The 20,018-nt window shown below is 44.3% G+C and overlaps 1 protein-coding gene and 1 long non-coding RNA gene across 6 annotated transcripts in view; one reads left to right on the top strand and one right to left on the bottom strand.

Annotated features, from left to right (window-relative positions):
* The window catches only part of LOC309337590 (uncharacterized protein), a 62,950-nt gene extending 59,530 nt beyond the window's left edge, over window positions 1–3,420 (top strand). For all 5 annotated transcript variants that reach the window (XM_081854221.1, XM_081854219.1, XM_081854218.1 and 2 more), the window contains one exon: window positions 623–3,420. In XM_081854221.1, coding sequence (XP_081710347.1) covers window positions 623–751 — 129 coding nt within the window. In that variant the 3' untranslated portion in view covers window positions 752–3,420. The remainder of the gene's footprint in view (window positions 1–622) is intronic.
* A 1,912-nt stretch (window positions 3,421–5,332) lies between these two features.
* LOC309337610 lies at window positions 5,333–19,500 on the bottom strand. The gene is made up of 4 exons (XR_014154435.1): window positions 18,957–19,500; window positions 11,617–11,705; window positions 9,235–9,385; window positions 5,333–5,490 (listed from the first exon to the last, which is right to left on the bottom strand). It is a non-coding gene; the product is annotated as an uncharacterized lncRNA (long non-coding RNA).
* Window positions 19,501–20,018: the final 518 nt, after the last annotated feature.

Here is a 20,018-nt window from a genome sequence, read left to right as displayed (position 1 = left end):
TTGGTAAGTTCTGGCTGAAAAAAAAAGCTTTGGTAGAAACAATGGAAGACAATGACTTATACTGAAAATAGTACAAACATTTAAGACCCACTCCATATGTAAGAACAGTTTAAAATAATTTCAGTACAGATGCAGACTGGGATGAAGAGCTCCACTTAAAAGGGTTGTTGGAAGAGGAAGGTCTCTGGTAGGCTCTTAAAAAAAAACAGTGAAGATTATGCCTAGATAATATGTGGCAGAAGGGAATCGAAGGAGGGTCAGTGCCTTCTTGGTGGTGGCATTCAGGCTATGGAACTCCTTGCAACAGGAAATACAGCTAAACCCCTGTCTATGCCTATAGACATTTTGTTTAAAGCACCTTGGTTTAGATGTTTTTTTCAGTGGTGCTGCCTGAATATCAGCCAGTTTTATGGCTGGTGTTCAGCACTTCCCTGCTTTTTCATTTTTACTCTTTTATGATTGCTGCCTCTCTGGTTTTCTTTTGTATTATAAAGGGGGCGGGCCACCTTGATTCTTCTGTGCTTGTTTAAATAAATAGGGTGCTCACTGCCAGCTACCCTTGTGCACGCTAATCTCACATGCTCTGATATCTGTCCTTCTCACCTTTATTGTTTCCATGCAGCACATCCATGGGAGCCGACCACCACCTCACTTTGTGTACGACCCCTCGGCCTTCGCCTTCCGATCCCTGAGCACCTTGAAGCCTCTGAGCCCAATAGCTCCAGTTGAAGAACCATCATGTGCCTACTGAAGGAGATAACGCCAAACTCTAAGGAATCCTCATTCCAACCAACTTCCCAGCAGGGACTGGGTGTGGGAGGGCATGTTTTTGTTTGTTTTGCAATAACCACCAAGATTGTTGGTAACAGGAGATGAGTGGCCTTTCTCTTGCCTGTTTTTCATGCCGTCGTAACTTCTGAAGATTTGCAGAAAGGGAATGTCTGTGCATTGAGCAAGCTCGGCTCATAAGCCATAGTGCAATTATCAAGATGGTGTCTGATAACGCAGAAAGCTGTTTTTCTTACAATTAAAAGTTGGCATCTTGCCCTAATGAATGAGCAGTGATCCATGTGGTGGAATGTGAAGAATAAGCAGGGTTCTACCATTTCCCTCCCCAAATCTAATGGGAGTTGTTCTCTGTAGCCCAGTGAACCTTGCCAAGAATTAGAATGCTCTCTGGTCTCATCAACTAAAGGTCAAGGTGGATCTGGCTTAGCTGCCCCTGGAGGGTGGACCAGATCTTCTTTGTGCAACCACATTACAAGGCTGGAACAAGAAGCACATTGAGGTTGTGCAGCCCCAGGGTCACCTTGAGACACAGCACAAACACACACTTCTAGAGAACGTCCCAAAGGATTTTCTCATCTGCCGAGTTCACTAACATCACATGTTCTTGCCCTGTGCAGTCTAGAATATGCCATGGAGCCCCAGGATGTTCTATGTCTGGGCAGATGTTAGCCAGAAGGTACTCAGGAAAGAAGATGGGGCTGGAAGAGGCACAATTTCCTCTCACTTTGGCTAGAAAACCCCTTATTGAGCCATGAGAGCATCACTTCCTTGGGCGCCGTCCCCATCTGGCTGGGGAATATGTATGAAAACCATAAGTGCATGGTTGGGTTCCCAACCATGTGTCTGGCTCCATCCATGTGATCACACTGCTCACATCCTGCAGCTGCATGGGTTAGCACTGCAGGGGATAGAATAATGTGTGCTTGGGTTGCCTTTGATTTATATTCACTGCACTAGTTGAGATATAATAGGCACTGGGAGCAAACATCGGCTCTCAGCCGGCTGTTCAGTTGACTCTTTGTAGATCTGAGTGAGGGAGAAAGAGGAAGACAAAATATATTTTACTAACAGCATCTTTATGGGGGCCGGAATGCTGCTTTAACATGACTGCAGCCCCCTCTGCTCCACATTGATCATCTTTCTTCTTGCTTGTCTGCATTGACATAAGAGGGGCTAGTTTTTGGTGCTGTTAAATGGCCCAGATTTTACAGCAAGGATGGGGAGCCTATGATTCTCCAGGTGATGTTGGACTGCCACCTGTCCCAGCCAGCCTGGCTAATGGTTAGGGATGATGGGAGTTGTAGTCCAGGCAAATCTGGAGGGCCACAGAATTTGCTGCCTCTATTTACAGGGTCCCCTTCAAACCAGATGAAATCTACAGTGTCTCTTGGGCCTACACTGTTTTCTCTAGTTCTGTGATTTCAAAGATGTGTATTCAGACATCAGTCTTATCGGTGTACTATAATAATATGGTGTACAATCGAGCACCCATTTCTGATGTGTAATCACCATTTTTAATTTTGAAAAACATATATGCAAAACAATATTTGGGAAATGTGAGTCTGCCATAGCATGAACAACTTCTCTGAAACTTGGGGAGGAATTAAGTGTTGTGCTGTTCTGATCATTCCATCAGTGCAAGCTTGTCTGCTTGCCAAACAAAATTGCCCCCATCACCCCACACACTGTTCTAGGGGGTTCTCCTCCTGACCCCCCAGAGCAGATTTGGGAGAGATGCGGAGGAGGAGGGGGGAGCCCCATTGCACTGCCTTTGCACTAGCTCCTGCTAGCATGCTGGGTTAATTAAATGTGGGCCTTAGATCTTAATCTTGGCCATAGAACATATTCTGTATAGAAAAAGCCAACCTCAGTTGCTCATCCTTTGGAATCCCAAGTCCAGAATCTTTCAAAGAGTATGAGTTGACTCTGCTGCCTTAAGTCCTCCCTGCCCATAGGTGGCAGTGGATGGAATGTTTGTGATAATAGAGTCAATGCTTTGGGTTGTTTGGTTTTTTTTTACTGCCCCATCCCATGAAAGAAAAATTCGGTGGTGTGCACAGCCTTCTTTTCACCAGCATCAATGAAATAAAAAGCAGGCTGCTTTTTGTCTGCTGGCTTGCTCTGATAAGAACAAAATCAATGAGGAATGAAATAAGGCAGGTCTTTTTTTGAAACATTTCCAGTTGAAAGAGGGGAAATTTGCTCCCTTGTCTTTTATTGCTATTTTTGCAGGCTCTATGGTCAACAATGCATGGTGGGATTTGTAATCTTTATGGGCTTTAGCCTCCCTATATGACAAGGGCAAATGTAACCTAGTTTGCCGTTTCTGCAAGTTAGGTTTGGCCTACAAACAGCCAGCATGAATCGTGGTTAGGAAAGGTTTGGGGTGCTACTTCCCCTGCCTAGAGCCAACTGCTTGTCCCACAGACACTACAGAGCGCTCCCCCCCCCCTTGCTAAGCAGGATGACTATTTCTGATTGGCCCAGAATATGCCGTCCCAAATGATGCTCCAAGATGAAGGAATGGAGGGGAGACAAACCTCTGTTAATGTTGCCTTTCTTTAGTACTTTTGTAACATTTCTCTGTGGTTTTTCAATCAGAACAATAAAGTTACATTTTAACTGCTGCTATATTCACTGCTGGTTTTCTTGTCTCTGAGTTCCGAGGACATGAAAAGCAGGGTTTTAGTTTACTATTTCAAAATAGACAGGGCCCCCGGGACTCCCATGTTTAAAATATTCCTCATCCCACAACAAGGGAGCCCAAGCAGCTTGACTGGAATCAGTCACACAAGTTCAGGGAAGTTGCACAGGCTTGACCTTTGCAGTTTTTGCTGTAATAAAAGAAAAGGTTGCTTTTGCCACATTTTGCTGGTCAGCCTTGATGAGCAACAATTCTGCCCGGCCCCCAGAGGGAGTCATCAACCTTATATGCAACAGCAGTTTTGGTATTTCCACAGTGTTGTGAGGTCAGTGTGAGCAACTAGGTTACACATCTTGCATACATGAAACAAGAGCCTGAAATGACTGTGTGTGTGTGTGTGCGCGCGCAAATGACTGGCCACTGCCCTGCAGTGAGGAATTTTGGGTGTGTGTGTGCAAGGACTGGTTCACACAGCACTAAGAATGTGACTCCCTGCAGCTGATACTTAGAAAAGATTAGCCGTCTGCCAACAGTTTGCTGTTGAAAGTTAGAAGAGACATTGCTGTGAGAATAGAATTATGGTCTATAGGCCAGGGTGGCAACCTGGGCTGTACTCCCTTGGTGAGAGGACAGGAATCGGAGATCATGTACCAGAGTTGGGCAGAAGTGACACTGAGGGTGGGCGTGGCCGAAACCAAAAGTTGGGTGGGCCACCCCTCTTCTCTCTTTCCCTCTCCCCCCTTCATCATCCATCACCAGATCCAACCATTCATACTCCAGAGTCAGTAATCTATCCCGTTCACACAGAAGCAGTCTTGAGGCATGAGAAGTTTGGCCTGAAGTTGATCAGTCCTTGACTACCCAGTAGCTGCAAGCCTCAATTGAGATATTTGGTGAATATCTTTGAACAATTATGAAAGCTCTTCATATACATATATTACTCCCTTTTTCAGGAGAATAGTGCTATCAGTGTTAGCCAAGTCCTTTGTGTCTCGAAGTAGTGCATGCCATCAGCGAGAATTGCACCCATGATCAGCTGTACCCATGATCTGTATCTGAATGCCAAACTATATATTACAGAAGGCATAAGGAAGTTATAGCCCTCTAAATGTTATTGGTCTTCAGTTCCCACCAGCCCCAGCCAGCATGGCTAATGGTCAGGATCTGGGATAATTGGTGTTGTCATCCAGCAGCGTTGGAGAGCACCAGATTCCTGATTTTCCCATCCACCACAAGGATCCCACCAAAAATCCCCCCCAGGAGCTGCTATTTACCCCCCAAGGTGCTGTTTGCAGCTGGAGGGGCATTATCGAAAGGAATAGGAAACTCTTCCCAGACTGGACTGCCAATAACACCATTTTCTTTAAAATAAAAGTGGCCCAGTTAAGCACACTTTCTAAAAAGCATGAATAACATATAGTTCTGTCCGAGTGTCCCAAGTATAGCTGAACGGCTGTTACTGGAGAGAATGCTGGACTACATGAAAATCTGGCCTGAACCAGCATGATCATTTTAATGCCAAGTTAATATGGTAGCTTTTTGGAAAAGGCTAAATAAAAATAAATCAGTATTTATTTTAAAGGCTAGTTGTGCTGGCTGCAGTTTTGGATTAACTTTCCCACTGTGATTCGCTATGATGGCATTTATATTGCTCATCTCCTGACTTGCATCTATGATGGAACTCAAGGTGACATATGTCAGTTTGCCAGGAGGTCTTGTGCAAGGCTGCTGCTTCATATGCCAACACTTTGGGTTGTGATTCAACAAGTCCTCTGTTAATGTTGAACTGCTAGAGGATGAATGAAGTCTGGGTGGTACTAACATAGGAGCTGTAGTTCAGTGAATTTGTGCAGCTGCTCATATGTACGAAATCTACTGCGTGTGCCCAAAGGATGACAGTTGTTTTAAATGCCTTCTCTTTTGTTCAGAGAGGTTGCTTCATGATGTAAACTGAGCACAGCTGGTCGGCGGTTGAGCTTGCGGTTAACAGCCAGAGCAGTTCCAGTAACATTTGAGTCCCAGCCCTCATCCTGTTGCCTCGGCGTGCAGGTGTTTCCCTTCAAAGGTGAAAGCAGCTTATTTAGATTCCAAAAAGGGGATGGATACTCAGAACATAAACAGAGGCCAATGGCCCATCGAGTCCAGCATCCTGTTCTCAGAGGGGTCAACCTACAAGCAGGACCACAGCGTAAGAGCGCTCTCCTCTCCTGTTTCCAGCAACTGGTATTCAGAAGTATTACTGCCTCCTGACTGTTGAGGCAGAACATGGCTATCATGGCTAGTAGACATCAAGGTAAAAGGTAAAAAGGTAAAGGAAGAAGAAGAAGAAGAAGAAGAAGAAGAAGAAGAAGAAGAGGAGGAGGAGGAGTTTGGATTTGATATCCCGCCTTTCACTCCCCTTCAGAAGTCTCAAAGTGGCTAACATTCTCCTTTCCCTTCCTCCCCCACAACAAACACTGTGAGGTGAGTGGGGCTGAGAGACTTCAGAGAAGTGTGACTAGCCCAAGGTCACCCAGCAGCTGCATGTGGAGGAGCGGGGACGCGAACCCAGTTCCCCAGATTATGAGACTACCGCTCTTAACCACTACACCACACTTGCTCTCAGTGGTTAACATCACACTGAGAAGCATCTGTTTTCCCTTAAAAAAAAATCTTCAGCATCCAGCCTGGGGGTGAGTTCTGTATAACTCAGAAGTTTGCACATGGTATTGTGAGCATTAGTTGGTCCCAATAAAGCTATTGGTTTTCCGGGGTGGGGGGAGGTAAAGGACCCCTAGACATCCAGTCAAAGGCGACTATGGGGTGCGGTGCTCATCTTGCTTTCAGGCCTAGGGAGCAGGCGTTTGTCCACAGACAGCTTTCTGGGTCATGTGGCCAGCATGACTAAACCGCTTCTGGCACAACGGCACACCATGATGGAAACCAGAGCTCATGGAAACGCCATTTACCTTTCCGCCACAGCGATACCTATTTATCTACTTGCACTGGCATGCTTTCGAACTGCTATGTTGGCCGGAGCTGGGACAGAGCAATGGGAGCTCACTCCTGGCTGTTGAGGCAGAACACAACTATCATGGCTAGTAGATATCAGTAGCCTTATTTGCCATGTGTTTGTCCAGGCCTCTGTTAAAGCCATGCAAGATGGTGGACTTCACTGCTTCTTGTGCAAGCGAGTCCTATAGTTTATGTGCCATGTGCAGAAGTAATTTATTTCCTCTGCCCTGAATCTTGCAGTCTTGGATGTTTTACCAGTTTTAGTGTTAATGAGAGCAAGAGAAAAACTTTCCTTTATTCCTTTCCTCCATGCTGTGCATAATTTTACAAACTGCTATCATATTGCCTCTTCCTCGTCTTTTCTTTAAACCATAGGTAAGCAAACTAAGGCCTGGAGGCCGGATCTGGCACAATCGCCTTCTAAATCCGGCCCATGGACGGTCCGGGAATCAGCATGTTTTCACATGAGTAGAATGTGTGCTTTTATTTAAAATGCATCTCTGGGTTATTTGTGGGGCATAGGAATTCATTCATTTTTTTTCTCTATTCAAAATATAGTCTAGCCCCTCACAATGTCTGAGGGACAGTGGACTGAAAAAGTTTGATGACTCCTGCTTTAAACTAAAAAGCCCTCGAACGCTGCAACTTGTCTCCATAAGGCTCCACCCACTTAATAAATTCGCTTGTCCTTTTTGGAAGCTTTTCTCGTGGTGTTTCCCTCACCGCTACGAAACGTTCTCCAGCCTCCTTTGATCTCTGTACCTCCTGATCTGCAAAAGTGTAGCACCCTGCTTGTGGTTAACGCTTAGCTGGAATGAAATATTCAACGCAGCAATAGAGAAATTAAAATAGTAATTTATTTGTCAGACAAATAAATAAGAGGCACAGTGGTACATGGTTACCAAGCTCTGGCCTGGCCTCCTGCCATTCTGGCCAGCACTTATATTCCCTTAATCCAGCCCCCTTTGCTCCTCCTGTGGCTGCCTCTGTCCAATCAGCCTGGTTGAAATTCCTATTGGCTGTTTGGTAGAACCAATCACAAAAGATACACCCACAAAAGATACACCCACTTCCTTGCCCTTATAAGGGAGACAAAGAGCTATATATATGACATATAAGTAATAATATATCTTACATGGAATCTTAATTACCAGCTCACCTCTTGCCTTCCTTGCCCTATTGCCTTCTAAAACAAATGTTTAATCTTACATTTTTTATGTTCAACAGATGTCAAGGATCTTGAGTTTCACATCAACATTGAAAGATTTCCTTCATTTAATGTTTCTAAACAAAATGCCTGACAACTATATATCAAGACTGCTTGGATGGCGTCTTCTGTCTGGCAGGGGGGGGGGGCTGGTGGCTGACTTAATTTCAGGATAAATACAACTCTTACAACCATATGAAATAAGAATCTAGCATTCCTTAAATCCTTTGCATAATTACATTTAAGCCAATATATTTAAGCTAATATATTTCATACATTTATCATAGGTAGCCTCTTAAAAGAATAAAGCTTTTCAAAGTAAAAAGGAAGAAACTCAGTAAAACAGCTTTTAAAAGAAGCCTCTTCAGTTTAAGAAAGAATGGCTTTAGAAAAAGACTTCCCCAAAAATGCTCTCTTTCTTCTAGCTAAATGTTTTTTTTTCCATTTGCTCCTGGCCTTTCAACCTTAGAAAGAAGATCTGGCTCATTTTACTGGGAGGCACATTAGTATTATCTTACCCCATTCCTAATGGTGTTTTTTCAGCCTTGGGGCAGCATATGTAATTCTCCCTTTTTATGACTTTGAGAATTGTTTTTCTACTATAAATCAATGGGGCCCTCTTGTCTTAGGAGAATGGCCAAGGTTTTCTCTGCCTGGCATGAAACATTTGAAAATCCTTTTTAAGCTCATTTTTAAATACAAGCCTTGATTGAAATATATAGAAGCTTTGATAAAAATGCAGGCTTATGGTTAGGTGCCTCAAAAGCACAAGGACTTAGCCCACAACATCTTCTCCTAAGCTTTAATTTGAAATGTGGGAAGCCAGGGAGGCTGGCTACCAAGTGGCGTAAGAGTTTGTTTTAAGGCCTCCCCTTAAAAAAACTGGATTAAACACAGCACTATAAACATGATTCTTAACAGGCTTAGGGATAACCCCAGTGAGCCCTGGCTTAAATAATACCTTGAATGGTTTTACAGCTATAGAGTTGCTGAGAATCGACATCTTTTGCGAACGTTTCAAAGGGGCGAGTGCATTTCTATTTCTTTCCTTGTTGTCGTGTTCTCTCTTAATGAGCTCCCTCCTTGCACTTGCTGAACAACTCAACAGCTCCTTGCAGCCACTGTTTTCTCTCTTGCATCCACTGCTGCTAATCAAGCCACTTACGCTCCTAGACTCGACAGCAAATCATTTCAGCAATTACTACCCAAGAACAATAAAATGCTACTGTTTTTTTCCCCTGGTGTCATTAGCGTGTCCCAGACATTGTGTTCTCCTGCTTTGACGTGCAGTAATAGTCCCGTCCAAATGCATTGCCCGCCGCATTGCAGCTTCCCAGCTGTGCCAGCTTCCCAGCCACAATGGCTTCTCCCTCCTCGGAGACGCTGTTAATTTTCAATTGGAGCCCTCCAATCCGCTCCTGCTACTTGGGGAGTTGCTGTTTAGCCTGTGATTTGCCTAATTTAGTATTCTAATTACTGAATTGGCTGGGCAGCCATCTGTCTGCTACGTGAAGTTCCTTGCAACCCCATTCCGAGTATGAGGCCAGTGAAGTTGTAGAGAATACTGAAGACCCATTTAGTCTCTGTAAGGAAAACGAACCTTTGGAGCATTGTCAACAAATCCAGAAAGGGTGGCTTCCTCTTAAGTTTCATGAGCTCTTGACCTTTCTTCTGGGCTCAGGTTGGTCAAATTGTCTCTGTCTTCTGCACAGGGTGACCACCATCACATTGCCAAAAAGAAGAATTTGTTCCTGGTAAAAGAGGACAAAAGAGGGGAAGATTTGCATGTGCTAATATATATGTATACATGCATATTTCAATGTAATTACTGTAATTTAAACATCGAGGTCCAGCACCAAGGGCCTTTTGGTGGTTCTCACACTACTAGAAGTGAAACTACAGGAACCAAGCCGAGGGCTTTCTCAGTAGTGGCACCCACCCTGTGGAACGCCCTCCCACCAGATGCCAAGGAGATTAGTAACTATATAACTTTTAGAAGACATCTGAAGGTAGCCCTGTATAGGGAAGCTTTTTAATATATAATGCTTTATTATGATTATATATATGTTGGAAGGTGCCCAGAGTGGCAGGGGAAACCCAGTCAGATGGGTGGCATAATATTGTAGTTCTTATTCAATAGTAAATAATAATAATAATAATTACAAGTCAAAAGCCAAACCATTGGCACTTTCAAAGTGCTCAGTATTAAAAGCATGTATTTGCCTGGCATTGGAAGGACAACAAAATTGGTGCCAGGTAAGCTTCACTTGAAAGAACAATGGGCAGACACCACAGAATCTACCTGGATCCCACTGACTTCACCAGGTATCCTATATTTGAAGCTGTATATATCAAAGTGCAGTTAGGGCCAGCCTTTGAGATGCCCTGAATGGAGTTCCATTCTGTCTTTGGCTGTTGAGTCTTCATCCCTGAACTCTGTAGTCTTCTTACCACTACTGCAACCATCACTGAAGATCCGTTGGAAGTCCAGATTAGTCTCTTCCAGTTGCCAGGTGCTTCTTGGAAGCAATCCTCATTTGCCTTCTTCAGCCCTCTGCTCAGCCCCTCTGTAGAGCTAGCACTTGGAAGCAAGTGCTCCACTTGCCCAATGGCTGGGCCAGCTGTGGCATTTAGATATTGTAGCAATGGAAACTCGGAATGAGATGTTGGGAAATTAAAATAAAACCTCAGTGTTACGAAAACTAACCAAATGATTCAGGCCTAGGAAACTTGCAACATTACAACAGTTGACATTTGGGCCAAAGAAAGAGTCCCAGCCACCTACACCCTGATTTGGATCACTGAAGGTTCTTTTTCCCCCTTCCAATTCCTCAAAGTTTCTCAAGAGCAGTTCAGACAATTGTGCAACTGAATTATTGTTGACCTGTCTGTTTTTTTCCTTCAGGTTCACATCTGCTTCAAAACATGTGTTGATGGTTATGCAGGAATCAGATTGGGCCAGCAAGGATTCAGTAGGCTTTGCTGCTGCTGGCTGGGTTCAAATCTAGCTTATCAAACATGCATTTGTCAATGTAGACTGTTAAAAGCAGCATTGTGGAAATATTTGATGTATAACACTTATGTAGAAAGTATGGTAAAATATCTAGATTCCCCATAGCCCAAGTTGTGTACATTCCATGCTTTGGAAAAGGATGAAAAGAAACAGGTTCTGTATTTGAATTCTTCATCCAGCTTCTGTAATCTGAATAAATCACTGCTATCAAGGGAAATGTAAAATATTCAGGGCAACTTCCAATTGCCTTGCCGTTTTCCCCAGGAAACAAATGGCAATCGGGTTTTCTGCAGATTGCTGTTTGTTCCAATTTGGTGCTAAAGAGCAGGTTTTCCGGGGGAAAGCGGCAAGACAAAGGCAAAACTGCTTAGAGCCATGCTTTGTAGGCCCAGGACAAGCGGGAGTATGGCTGAGCCCTCAGTGTGCATAATGCCTCCTGCTATTGATAGGAACAATATTGAACTACTCTGACCTCATTCATGACCGACTTCTGATATATCCAGTTACAGATAGGTAGCCGTGTTGGTCTGCCATAGTCAAAACAAAACAAATTCCTTCCAGTAGCACCTTAAAGACCAACTAAGTCAGTTCTTGGTATGAGCTTTCGTGTGCATGCACACTTCTTCAGAAGAAGTATCTGAAGAAGTGTGCATGCACACGAAAGCTCATACCAAGAACTGACTTAGTTGGTCTTTAAGGTGCTACTGGAAGGAATTTGTTCTGATATATCGCCATCCACTGCTCACATGTCTTCAAGCTTATATTTGCAGAAACACATACTTGCTTGAAAGAGCAAAAGCTGGCATTCTTAGCATGCAGAATTTTGTATCCGGCACAGAATTCCGTGCTTGCACAGATCCACAGAACAGACAGATCGCTGGAGCCAGTTGTCTTTGTTAACTGCTGACAGAAATAATAGAAACCTCTTAACAACCACAAAGGAGTATTGGGATTCAGATATATGCATACCAGAGAGTTCTCTAGCTGTCTGTCCTCTTCTTTCCAGTGCTGTGTTCAGTCTGGAACGTTGCTGTGTCTAGCAGTTGCCATTCATACCCCTACAGAGGAATGGATGGCATAAATCAGGGTTGGGCAGCCGGCAGTCCTCAGTGTTGATGGACTCCAACTCCCATCATCCCATATCATTTGCTAGCCTAATTAGGGATGATAGCAGCTGGAGTCCAAGTGCTTCTGGGAGGGCACAAATTTCTTAACCTTGATTTAGATGGATAAATAGGCCATGTGCTAACAATAAGAATAATGATGATGATGACGATTGCTGGAAGGGCCAAAGGTGTATTTCAGGCATAGGCAAACTTGGCCCTCCAGATGTTTTGGGACTGCAACTCCCATCATCCTTAGCTAACAGGACCGGTGGTCAGGGATGAAGGGAGTTGTAGTTCCAAAACATCTGGAGGGCAGAGTTTGTCTATGCCTGGTATATTTGAATGGCCACAAAAATTGCTCATGGAGATGGCCTTAGCTTTCATTCCAGTGGTTGACTACTCATGTGATAGAGAGTTATTTCTTTATGATCCTTGAAAACAGGTATCTCAAGCATGCTCAAATTAACTGCTTCAATCCATCAACAATATAACACAATATATATTACAACTTGAATTAAGCTTGTTTGCTGGGGGTATATGGTAGCCAAATTCAGGACCCCTGTTCATTGCAATCACGGAAGATAGGAATATAAGAGCTGTCTTATATGAAGTCTGATCACCGGTCCATCTAGTTCAGTACTGTCTACTCTGACTGGCAATGGCTCTCCGTGGTTTCAGCCAGGGGACATTCTCAGTTTTAGCTGGAGATGTCCAGGATTGAACCAGGAACCTTCTGCATGCAAGGCAGATGCACTACATCTCCAGATAAAATTGAGACTATCCCCTGGCTGAAACCATTGAGAACCATGGCAATATGATAGCCTCCATATGTAGACAAACACAAGCTTTCAAATTCCACAGGAGTCTCCATCATTCATCTGTGTTCTAGAAAAGTGTGCATTAAAATAGCTGCTTTGTTTCTCTTGCAGGCCCACAGTGCTTAAGAGAAGAATTAAAGCAGCCAGCCTATTTGTTGAAATTTGCAGTTTGCATCACTCAGCTGGCATCGTGCGCAACGTCTGGCTTCGGAAAGCCATAGCAGTGTCTCCCCTTGCATGCTGCCCTTGAACTGCCGCAAGTGTGAGTGGTGACGGCTCAAGCTGGCATTTCACCCACTTGGCTGCGGGAGAGAAGAAAGGGATCATGGGGAAAAACCAGCCTCCAACTGGCTGCTGTCAGATTGGCAGCCTTTTCTCACATTACAGTGAAGGGAGCAATGCTGTAAGCTGCCTTAGGTCCTGCACTGAGAGAAAGGCGGGATATGTAATGTAATGTAATGTAATGTAATGTAATGTAATGTAATGTAATGTAATGTAATGTAATGAAAGCAGCAGCCGGGCTAAGTGCACCCTGTCTTGTCTATGGGATCACTGTGGTAACAGTCTACCCTAAAGGACATTAGAATGATAGATGGGCCATCTACCTTGTGCTCACCTGCTGGAGGTGAGGTTGCAAAATGAATGATGAGAAAATTACAGCTGAGCAAGCCTTGACTCTGCAGGGCATGGGCAGGGCACATTCCTAGCAGACAAGGGAAATAAATCCAGCCCTTTGGTTATCTCCCCGTGCATAACCCCAACACATATTTCTGCTATGCACTCCACTTCTGGGGTTATGATGTGGGCAAACCCATTTCCTTCATGTCATGAGATACACACTGCTTTGACTTCCCCTGCTTGTAGATTGCAATGCCATGATCAGCTCTTGCTCCAAGAACAGTCTGGCATAATGGGGAAAGGTTCCTTTGAGCAAAAGCAGAGTGCCATTCTTCCCTCTGAAGATACTCATTTCTAAAAGCTGAGGATCAGAGCTTTAGCTAGGTTGCTTTAGAACCTAAGTACAAAAAGCACCACTGAGTTGTAGATCTGACACACTTCCAGGTGAGGGCTTAATAATAATAATAATAATAATAATAATAATAATAATAATAATAATAATTATACCCCGTCCATCTGGCTGGGTTTCCCCAGCCACTCTGGGCGGCTTCCAACAAAACACTAAAATACAACAACCTATTAAACATTAAAAGCTTCCCTAAACAGGGCTGCCTAAACAGGGCATTGTAAATTCAGGTATCACACATGGATCATTGGCAGCAGTTTTTAAAAAGCACTTTTTGCGTTTCTCTCAGGTTAAATCTGGATTGGATTTGGAGCGGATTGGAATATAGGCTGGTGTTTTGATGGCAAGGACATCATGTGGGCTCTGCAAAACAAAAAACAAAACACCTTGCGTAGATGAGTAGCACCCACCCCACAATAAACACCTGTCTGAAACTGCCCTTGGTCTTGTAAAAAAGAAAAAGGAGAAAACTGCATCAGCAGGAGATGAAAGAGCAGAGGGGTTTATCAAACAAGAAAAAGCCTACTGGTGCATCAGTGCCTGGGGACAATGATGCAGACACATGTCTGAAGGGCAGGGGTGGGGAGCGCATAAAAGCAAAAACTGAGCAAAGATGGGGGAAGCTATGACCCCCCCCACCCAGGAGACTGGAGGGAGGAGGGGAGTTGGTCACAACAGGAAGAGGAGACTCCTTGAATTCTTTGGCAACCTGCCTCATCTCTGCCTCTTGCCCCCTGCCCAAGCCTCCACTTCTGCCTTTGAGTCTAGACTGCTGTCTGCCACAGCCTCTTCCAGCTCACTAAACCCTGTTGCCTCTTCAGCATCCGACACCTCCTGCTCATAGCTGTCAACTTTTCCCTTTTCTTGTGAGGAATCCTATTCGGAATAAGGGAATTTCCCTTAAAAAAAGGAAAAAGTTGACAGCTGTGCTCCTGCTCCCAGTCTGTCTGCCTCCCCTTCTCCCTCTGACCACTCATCGCCATCCCACCACCAATCCCTGGCTCTGAGCCTTCTTCCCTCGTAGGTTCCCTCAGGGGTTCCCCAACTGCCTCCCTCCACTCCTCTGCATCCAGCCAGTCTATGACACCGGCATCTCCAGGTACGTCTGGGGAAGGCATCCGTCGGAAAACCTGGAGAGCCACAGCCATTTAGTGTAGACAGTACTGAGTCAGATGTAGAGAGCACTGTAGTAACACCCAGCTAACTCAGTGTAAGTCAGCTGCTGGTGTTCCCAGTCTCTCAACAACTGCTTCCGAAAGTGTTAAGTAAGTGTTCTTTTCAAGCTCTTGTTCCGAACAGTTTATATAGCAGACGGTACAAATGAGCAAACATGCTGCCCTAGAGAGGCGACAACTTATCTGGAGGGTGTACATAATCAGGAATTTCAGAAGGAAAAGAATGCAAGCTATTTACCATTAAATCTGTTGCTGCAGGGAAAGATTTCTAAAACCCCTTCGCCAAGCAAGCTCCTTCCCCGCCCCTGGAAGGTTTCTCCAGCTTCAAAACAGCACCAGCTCATTAAAAGGCAGGGCAGCCAGGCTTCCATTGCAGCCTCACACTTTTTCTTTCAGAGTTTGTGGTTTTATATGGGTCTCCCGCAATCCCCACCCCACCCCCCCGTCCCCAAAAGCATCCACTTGACTGCCCAGGAACCTACAGCACCATCGGCTGAGAAAGCTCTGGCGAAGAACAAACTCCCTCGAGTTTGGAGCCCTGGAGGGCAGCCATGTTGAAACTATCATTGTTTCGGCCCATGTCTTTCATTAAAGGCTGCCAGATAAATATTTACAGCTGGTCATGGGAGGAGGCAAGCTGGAGGGACCTTGCCACATTTTTCTTCATTTCACTGCTCATCTGGCGTAGGCTTTTGCATCTATGCAGTATTGCGTTGAATTTGTCGTTGCTGTTGTCATCTTGGTGCATTAAGAATTGTGAGCTTTCATTTCAAAATAAGCCATATCTGAATCCCACTGTATTACCAACATGGCAACATCTTGTAGAGGTTTTAAGGCATATGCCAGAACATAGTCCTTGGTGTTTAATGAATCCCAAATTTCAAGGGAGCTCCTCCCTGCCTGGTTTTGAATTGTGTTACATCTGGTAATCTCCCGCTACCCTGGAAATCTGAGATGCCCTGTGTCAATGTGGCTTCTGGCCTTGTGGTGCTGCTATGGAATGCCAGGTCAGCCTGCAATATGTTCCGTCATACATCTGACAAAGTGGGCCTCAGTCCACAAAAGCTTATTCTACAATCTGTGAGTCTTTAAGGTGCTTTTGGTGTAATGGACTATCATGGCTGCTGCTCTGGAAATTGCACTTGGCCCTAGTGGGACAAGTTGGGAATACTGTTGGTGTTGTGCCCATCCCACCCCACCGAACTGTCTCCCTGAGATCACTAAGCTGGCCTTGGATCAGGTGCTGAGGACCCGCTGGATGATCGTCCTGGGTGTCGTCAACTTCCATGCAAAGGCTGCCTCATCAGAAATAGCTCAGGACTTGAAAGTGTGCACTTAAGAATGCGCCCCAGAGTTTTTCTTTTGAAGATGGGTTACCTGACATCAAGGTAGTGTCCGGTGATCACAGTCTCACCGGAATGGCTTCAAGGCTGTGCACCCATGTTAATGGGAGAACCTGAGGTGGACTCCATGCCAGGACACAGCCTTCATTGAGTCCCTGAGAGTCCTGACCACTGAAATTGAATGCAGTCTAACCTATTGGTTTAAGCCCAGTTTAACCTACTTTGCCTCTCTATGGATGACATCCTTAGGATGATATATTTATATATTTTTGCATGGCAACAAGTGAATCTGATCAAGCTGCATTAAAAAAAAATGGTATTTTGATGTGACTCTGAAGGGAAAGGTTACGTGATGGGATGCAGCAGTTTTGGCTTCCTGGCATGGCTATTACCACAATTTTCAATCCACGCAGCTTTCAGCGAGTCAAAGTGTTCATTGAGCATCAACTGGAATAAAAGAGCTTTGGAGATGTTTAAAAGGAACCTGAAAAACTGTCATGGAGAATGGGGGAGGTAAAAACAATCCATAATAGACAGCTGGGGATTCAGCATACTGTTTAGGTCTCCTGTCTGTGATATACAACCTACATCTGTCCAAACACAGACCCCCTTCCTTTGCTTGCCGAGATGAATCAACAACAGCTCGGCAATGATCGTTTCCAGCTCACACTGAGGCCTACAGATTAGAACACTCCGGATTCCACTTGTCAAACTGTCTCACTAGGACTTGGCCTGCGTTGGGTTTCATGGTTTGTTTTTAAAACTCCCTCAGAGATATTCGTATGAAATTGACTTGTGTTAGAAAGTTTATTTGGTTTTGGGATCCAGTAGGCCAAGACAGGGAAACTGGGAGGAAGGCATGTAGGGATCTCTGTCCCACAGCCTTAGGGGAAGGGTAGCTCAGTGGTTGAGCATCTGTTTTGCTGAGATGCTGAGTTCAGTCCCAGCAGCATCTCCAGAGAGCCCTTTCTGAAATCCTGGAGAGCCTCTGCCAGTCAGTGATGGGGGAACCATATACAGCACCTTGAGCTTCTTGGAAGAAAAGGTAGGATAAAAAAGTAATAAGAAATTAAAAAGCAAGCAAGGCAATACAGCACCTCTTTTTCCATTCATGCTTCTGCAGGCAATATTAACCCAAAGCAACCCCTGACACAGCAATTCTTCTGGGATTTAATTACTGGATTGTTTTATTTGTGTGAGAAATTCTTCATTCAGTGGATAGGGAGGAGGATGAATCAAAGAACAGGGTTAAAAGTTGTATAAATATGGGCATTTTGCAACTCCCAAGTGCTTGACATTCCAAGTGAAATAATGTTTACCAGGCCTACTATTTGGTATGTGGTTAGATATTTACCTGTGCCATACCAGAACTGTGCCATACCAGAACTCCTCCATGGGTCAGCAGGTTGTATTGTGTTAATTAAAGTGTGTGATGGTGGCAAGGAAGGAAGAATTTCTTGGGAGAAAGGGTTCATGCCACATATGAAAGGAAGAATGATGCTTTGATCTGTTTATTTTAGGAAATATATTGCTTGCTTCACCAGCGCCCATTCTCTTCAAAAGGCCTCAGACTCATTGTCTCAGCAGAAATCTGGAGTTGTTTGTAGTGGATTAACAAAGGATGGATTAAGAAAGACAGAAAGCCACACAGTGGACTAAATATCTAAGGATGCAGTCAACGGCTGGGTATATGTGTTGTGTTTTTATTTCCCCTGATTCAGAAATGCTGTGGTTTCTTTCCTTGCCTCTCCGTTGAAATCCAGCACCTGTTTTGCCACCTTATGGAGAAGCCAAAATTTTCCGGTTTACTTGGAAAGAAATTCACTTGGTGCAATGGGTCTTAGCACATAGTACTAATCTTTGCAACCTTCTTCGAAGGGAGACTTGGCCTGCTGGCCAAATCCAGCCCTCCAGGCCATTCTCTCTGGACCCCAGGATGCTCTCCACGCCATGCCCCTCACTAGCCTTGATCCACAATTCCCTCATTTTCTCCAATTGGAATGTTTCTTTGAACTGTGATGATGCTTCTTGCTGAACTTGATTGAGAGATTGATGGGTGGCAGCAACGTAGAAACCACTGGCTTTTGCACAGCTGCAATGGAGCCCACTGGACAAACACAAGAGCGACATGTGCTGCTCCTCTCCCCTTTGCCTCTGACTGCTACCTTGCACTAGCCCCTGGCAGGTTCCCTGCAAGGAAATGCAGCCCTTGTGCTGGAAAGGTCCCCTACCACAGTTTTATGGGTTGGTCCCCCTTGGTATCAGTACAGATGGAGAGTGAGCTATAATAAATATTTTCAAGAATAAGCAAGCGCGCAAATAAATCGCTGCTGAGGTACATCCACAATTGTGAGGTGTCACAAACTGTTACCATTGTTGAAGTAAGGGCAGCGCAATCGCAGCTAAGAAGCTCAAATGATATACAGTGGACCCTCTAGTTACGTACCACTCTGGATACGTAACTTTCGGGTTACGAACACGGCAAACCCGGAAGTGTATACTGCACATGTGCAGAAGCGGCGCCTCCGCCTACGGACTTTTCGGATTGCGAACGGACTCCCAGAACAAATTTAATTTGTATTCGGAGGGTCCACTGTATATGACTGAAACCCTTCTTTGGAAATTAAACCAATGTCCAGACTTTAACATTCAAAAACTTTACTTACAGAAACATATAGTTATAGATGAATCAAAACATATTTACAGTCAAGCACGGGCTCACAGTCTCTTTTTCTAACTTCCAAACAACTGTATCTTCCTCTTTTTCCAGAGCTCAGCAGTGAGCCTTCTGTATCACAATTAGGCCATGCCTTGCAGCTCATTTGAGAGATAACCACTTTTACCTTCTCCTGCAGCTTTGCTCTCTTTCAAGCAAAGAAGCACTCCAACACTCTATGGAACTTAGCAGTGTTTACAGTGGATTCTAAAACACAGTCATCTTGCTTCACATAGAATGGAGTCTCTCTTTCACTAGATACTTCCCATGTGACCAATGTTAGCCAACCACTTGAGAACTACTGGAGAGAACTTTCTAGAATTCAGTGGCCAGCCAATCAGATTTAAACACATAGTAATGCATAGAATTTCAGTGAACTTAATTACTAAACTTAGCAATCATTGGCTAGGGACTACCTCTGATGTCACAATAGGTAATGGCAGATGAGTGGATATAAAAGAGCCTTTTCCTCTTCCCTAACAATGTAGAGTGGGCAACAGCTGTGATATCCTGCATTGCCCAGTCTTCCATCTGTAGGAGGCCCATTCGCAGATGAATGGAGGCTACCATCTGGTTGTGGGATTGCAGCCTGAATGCAGCTGATATCCATGGTCAGAAGCTGGATGATATCTAGAGATGGACCTAGTGGAAGATGGAAGATGCTGGTAGGTGGAATTTGTATTTGAAAATCAGTGAATGCAACAAGGCTGAAGCAGGCTGATATTTGTTTTTTAAAAAAAATATTTTTATTGAATTTTTCAAAGAAAAACAAAAGAAAATTTAACAATCCAACATAAAAATCCACAAATATTACAAAGGAAAAAAACAAAGAAGAAGAAGAAGAAAAACACATAAAGAACAAATTCAGCATAAAAAACTCTCTTTCAAATTTGTAACCTTCAAAACCTTATTTCCCTTACTTCCACCCGCCTCCTTTCTTGATATTTGTGGCTGATATTTGTGGATGTAAAATGACTGAAGCTGGTCGACATCAGCTGGTGGGTATTTGTGGGTTGAAGCCGAGGCCCAAATGTTTATGAATGGAGAGTGAATTATCAGTGAATATGTATGTTGGCGTTCTTCATGGATATTGGCTGGCATATGCTTGTGGGGGGTGGGTTTCAAATGTGGTCACTGTGAATGGTGTATGCATATGCATGACTGTGATGTCTGAAAGGAAACTGGTGGA

The sequence above is a fragment of the Podarcis erhardii genome (genome assembly GCF_964252035.2).
Source record: "Podarcis erhardii genome assembly, chromosome: 3".
NCBI classification, from domain to species: domain Eukaryota; kingdom Metazoa; phylum Chordata; class Lepidosauria; order Squamata; family Lacertidae; genus Podarcis; species Podarcis erhardii.
Note: the sequence above shows the minus strand (reverse complement) of the source record. Positions and strands in the feature narration are given on the sequence as shown.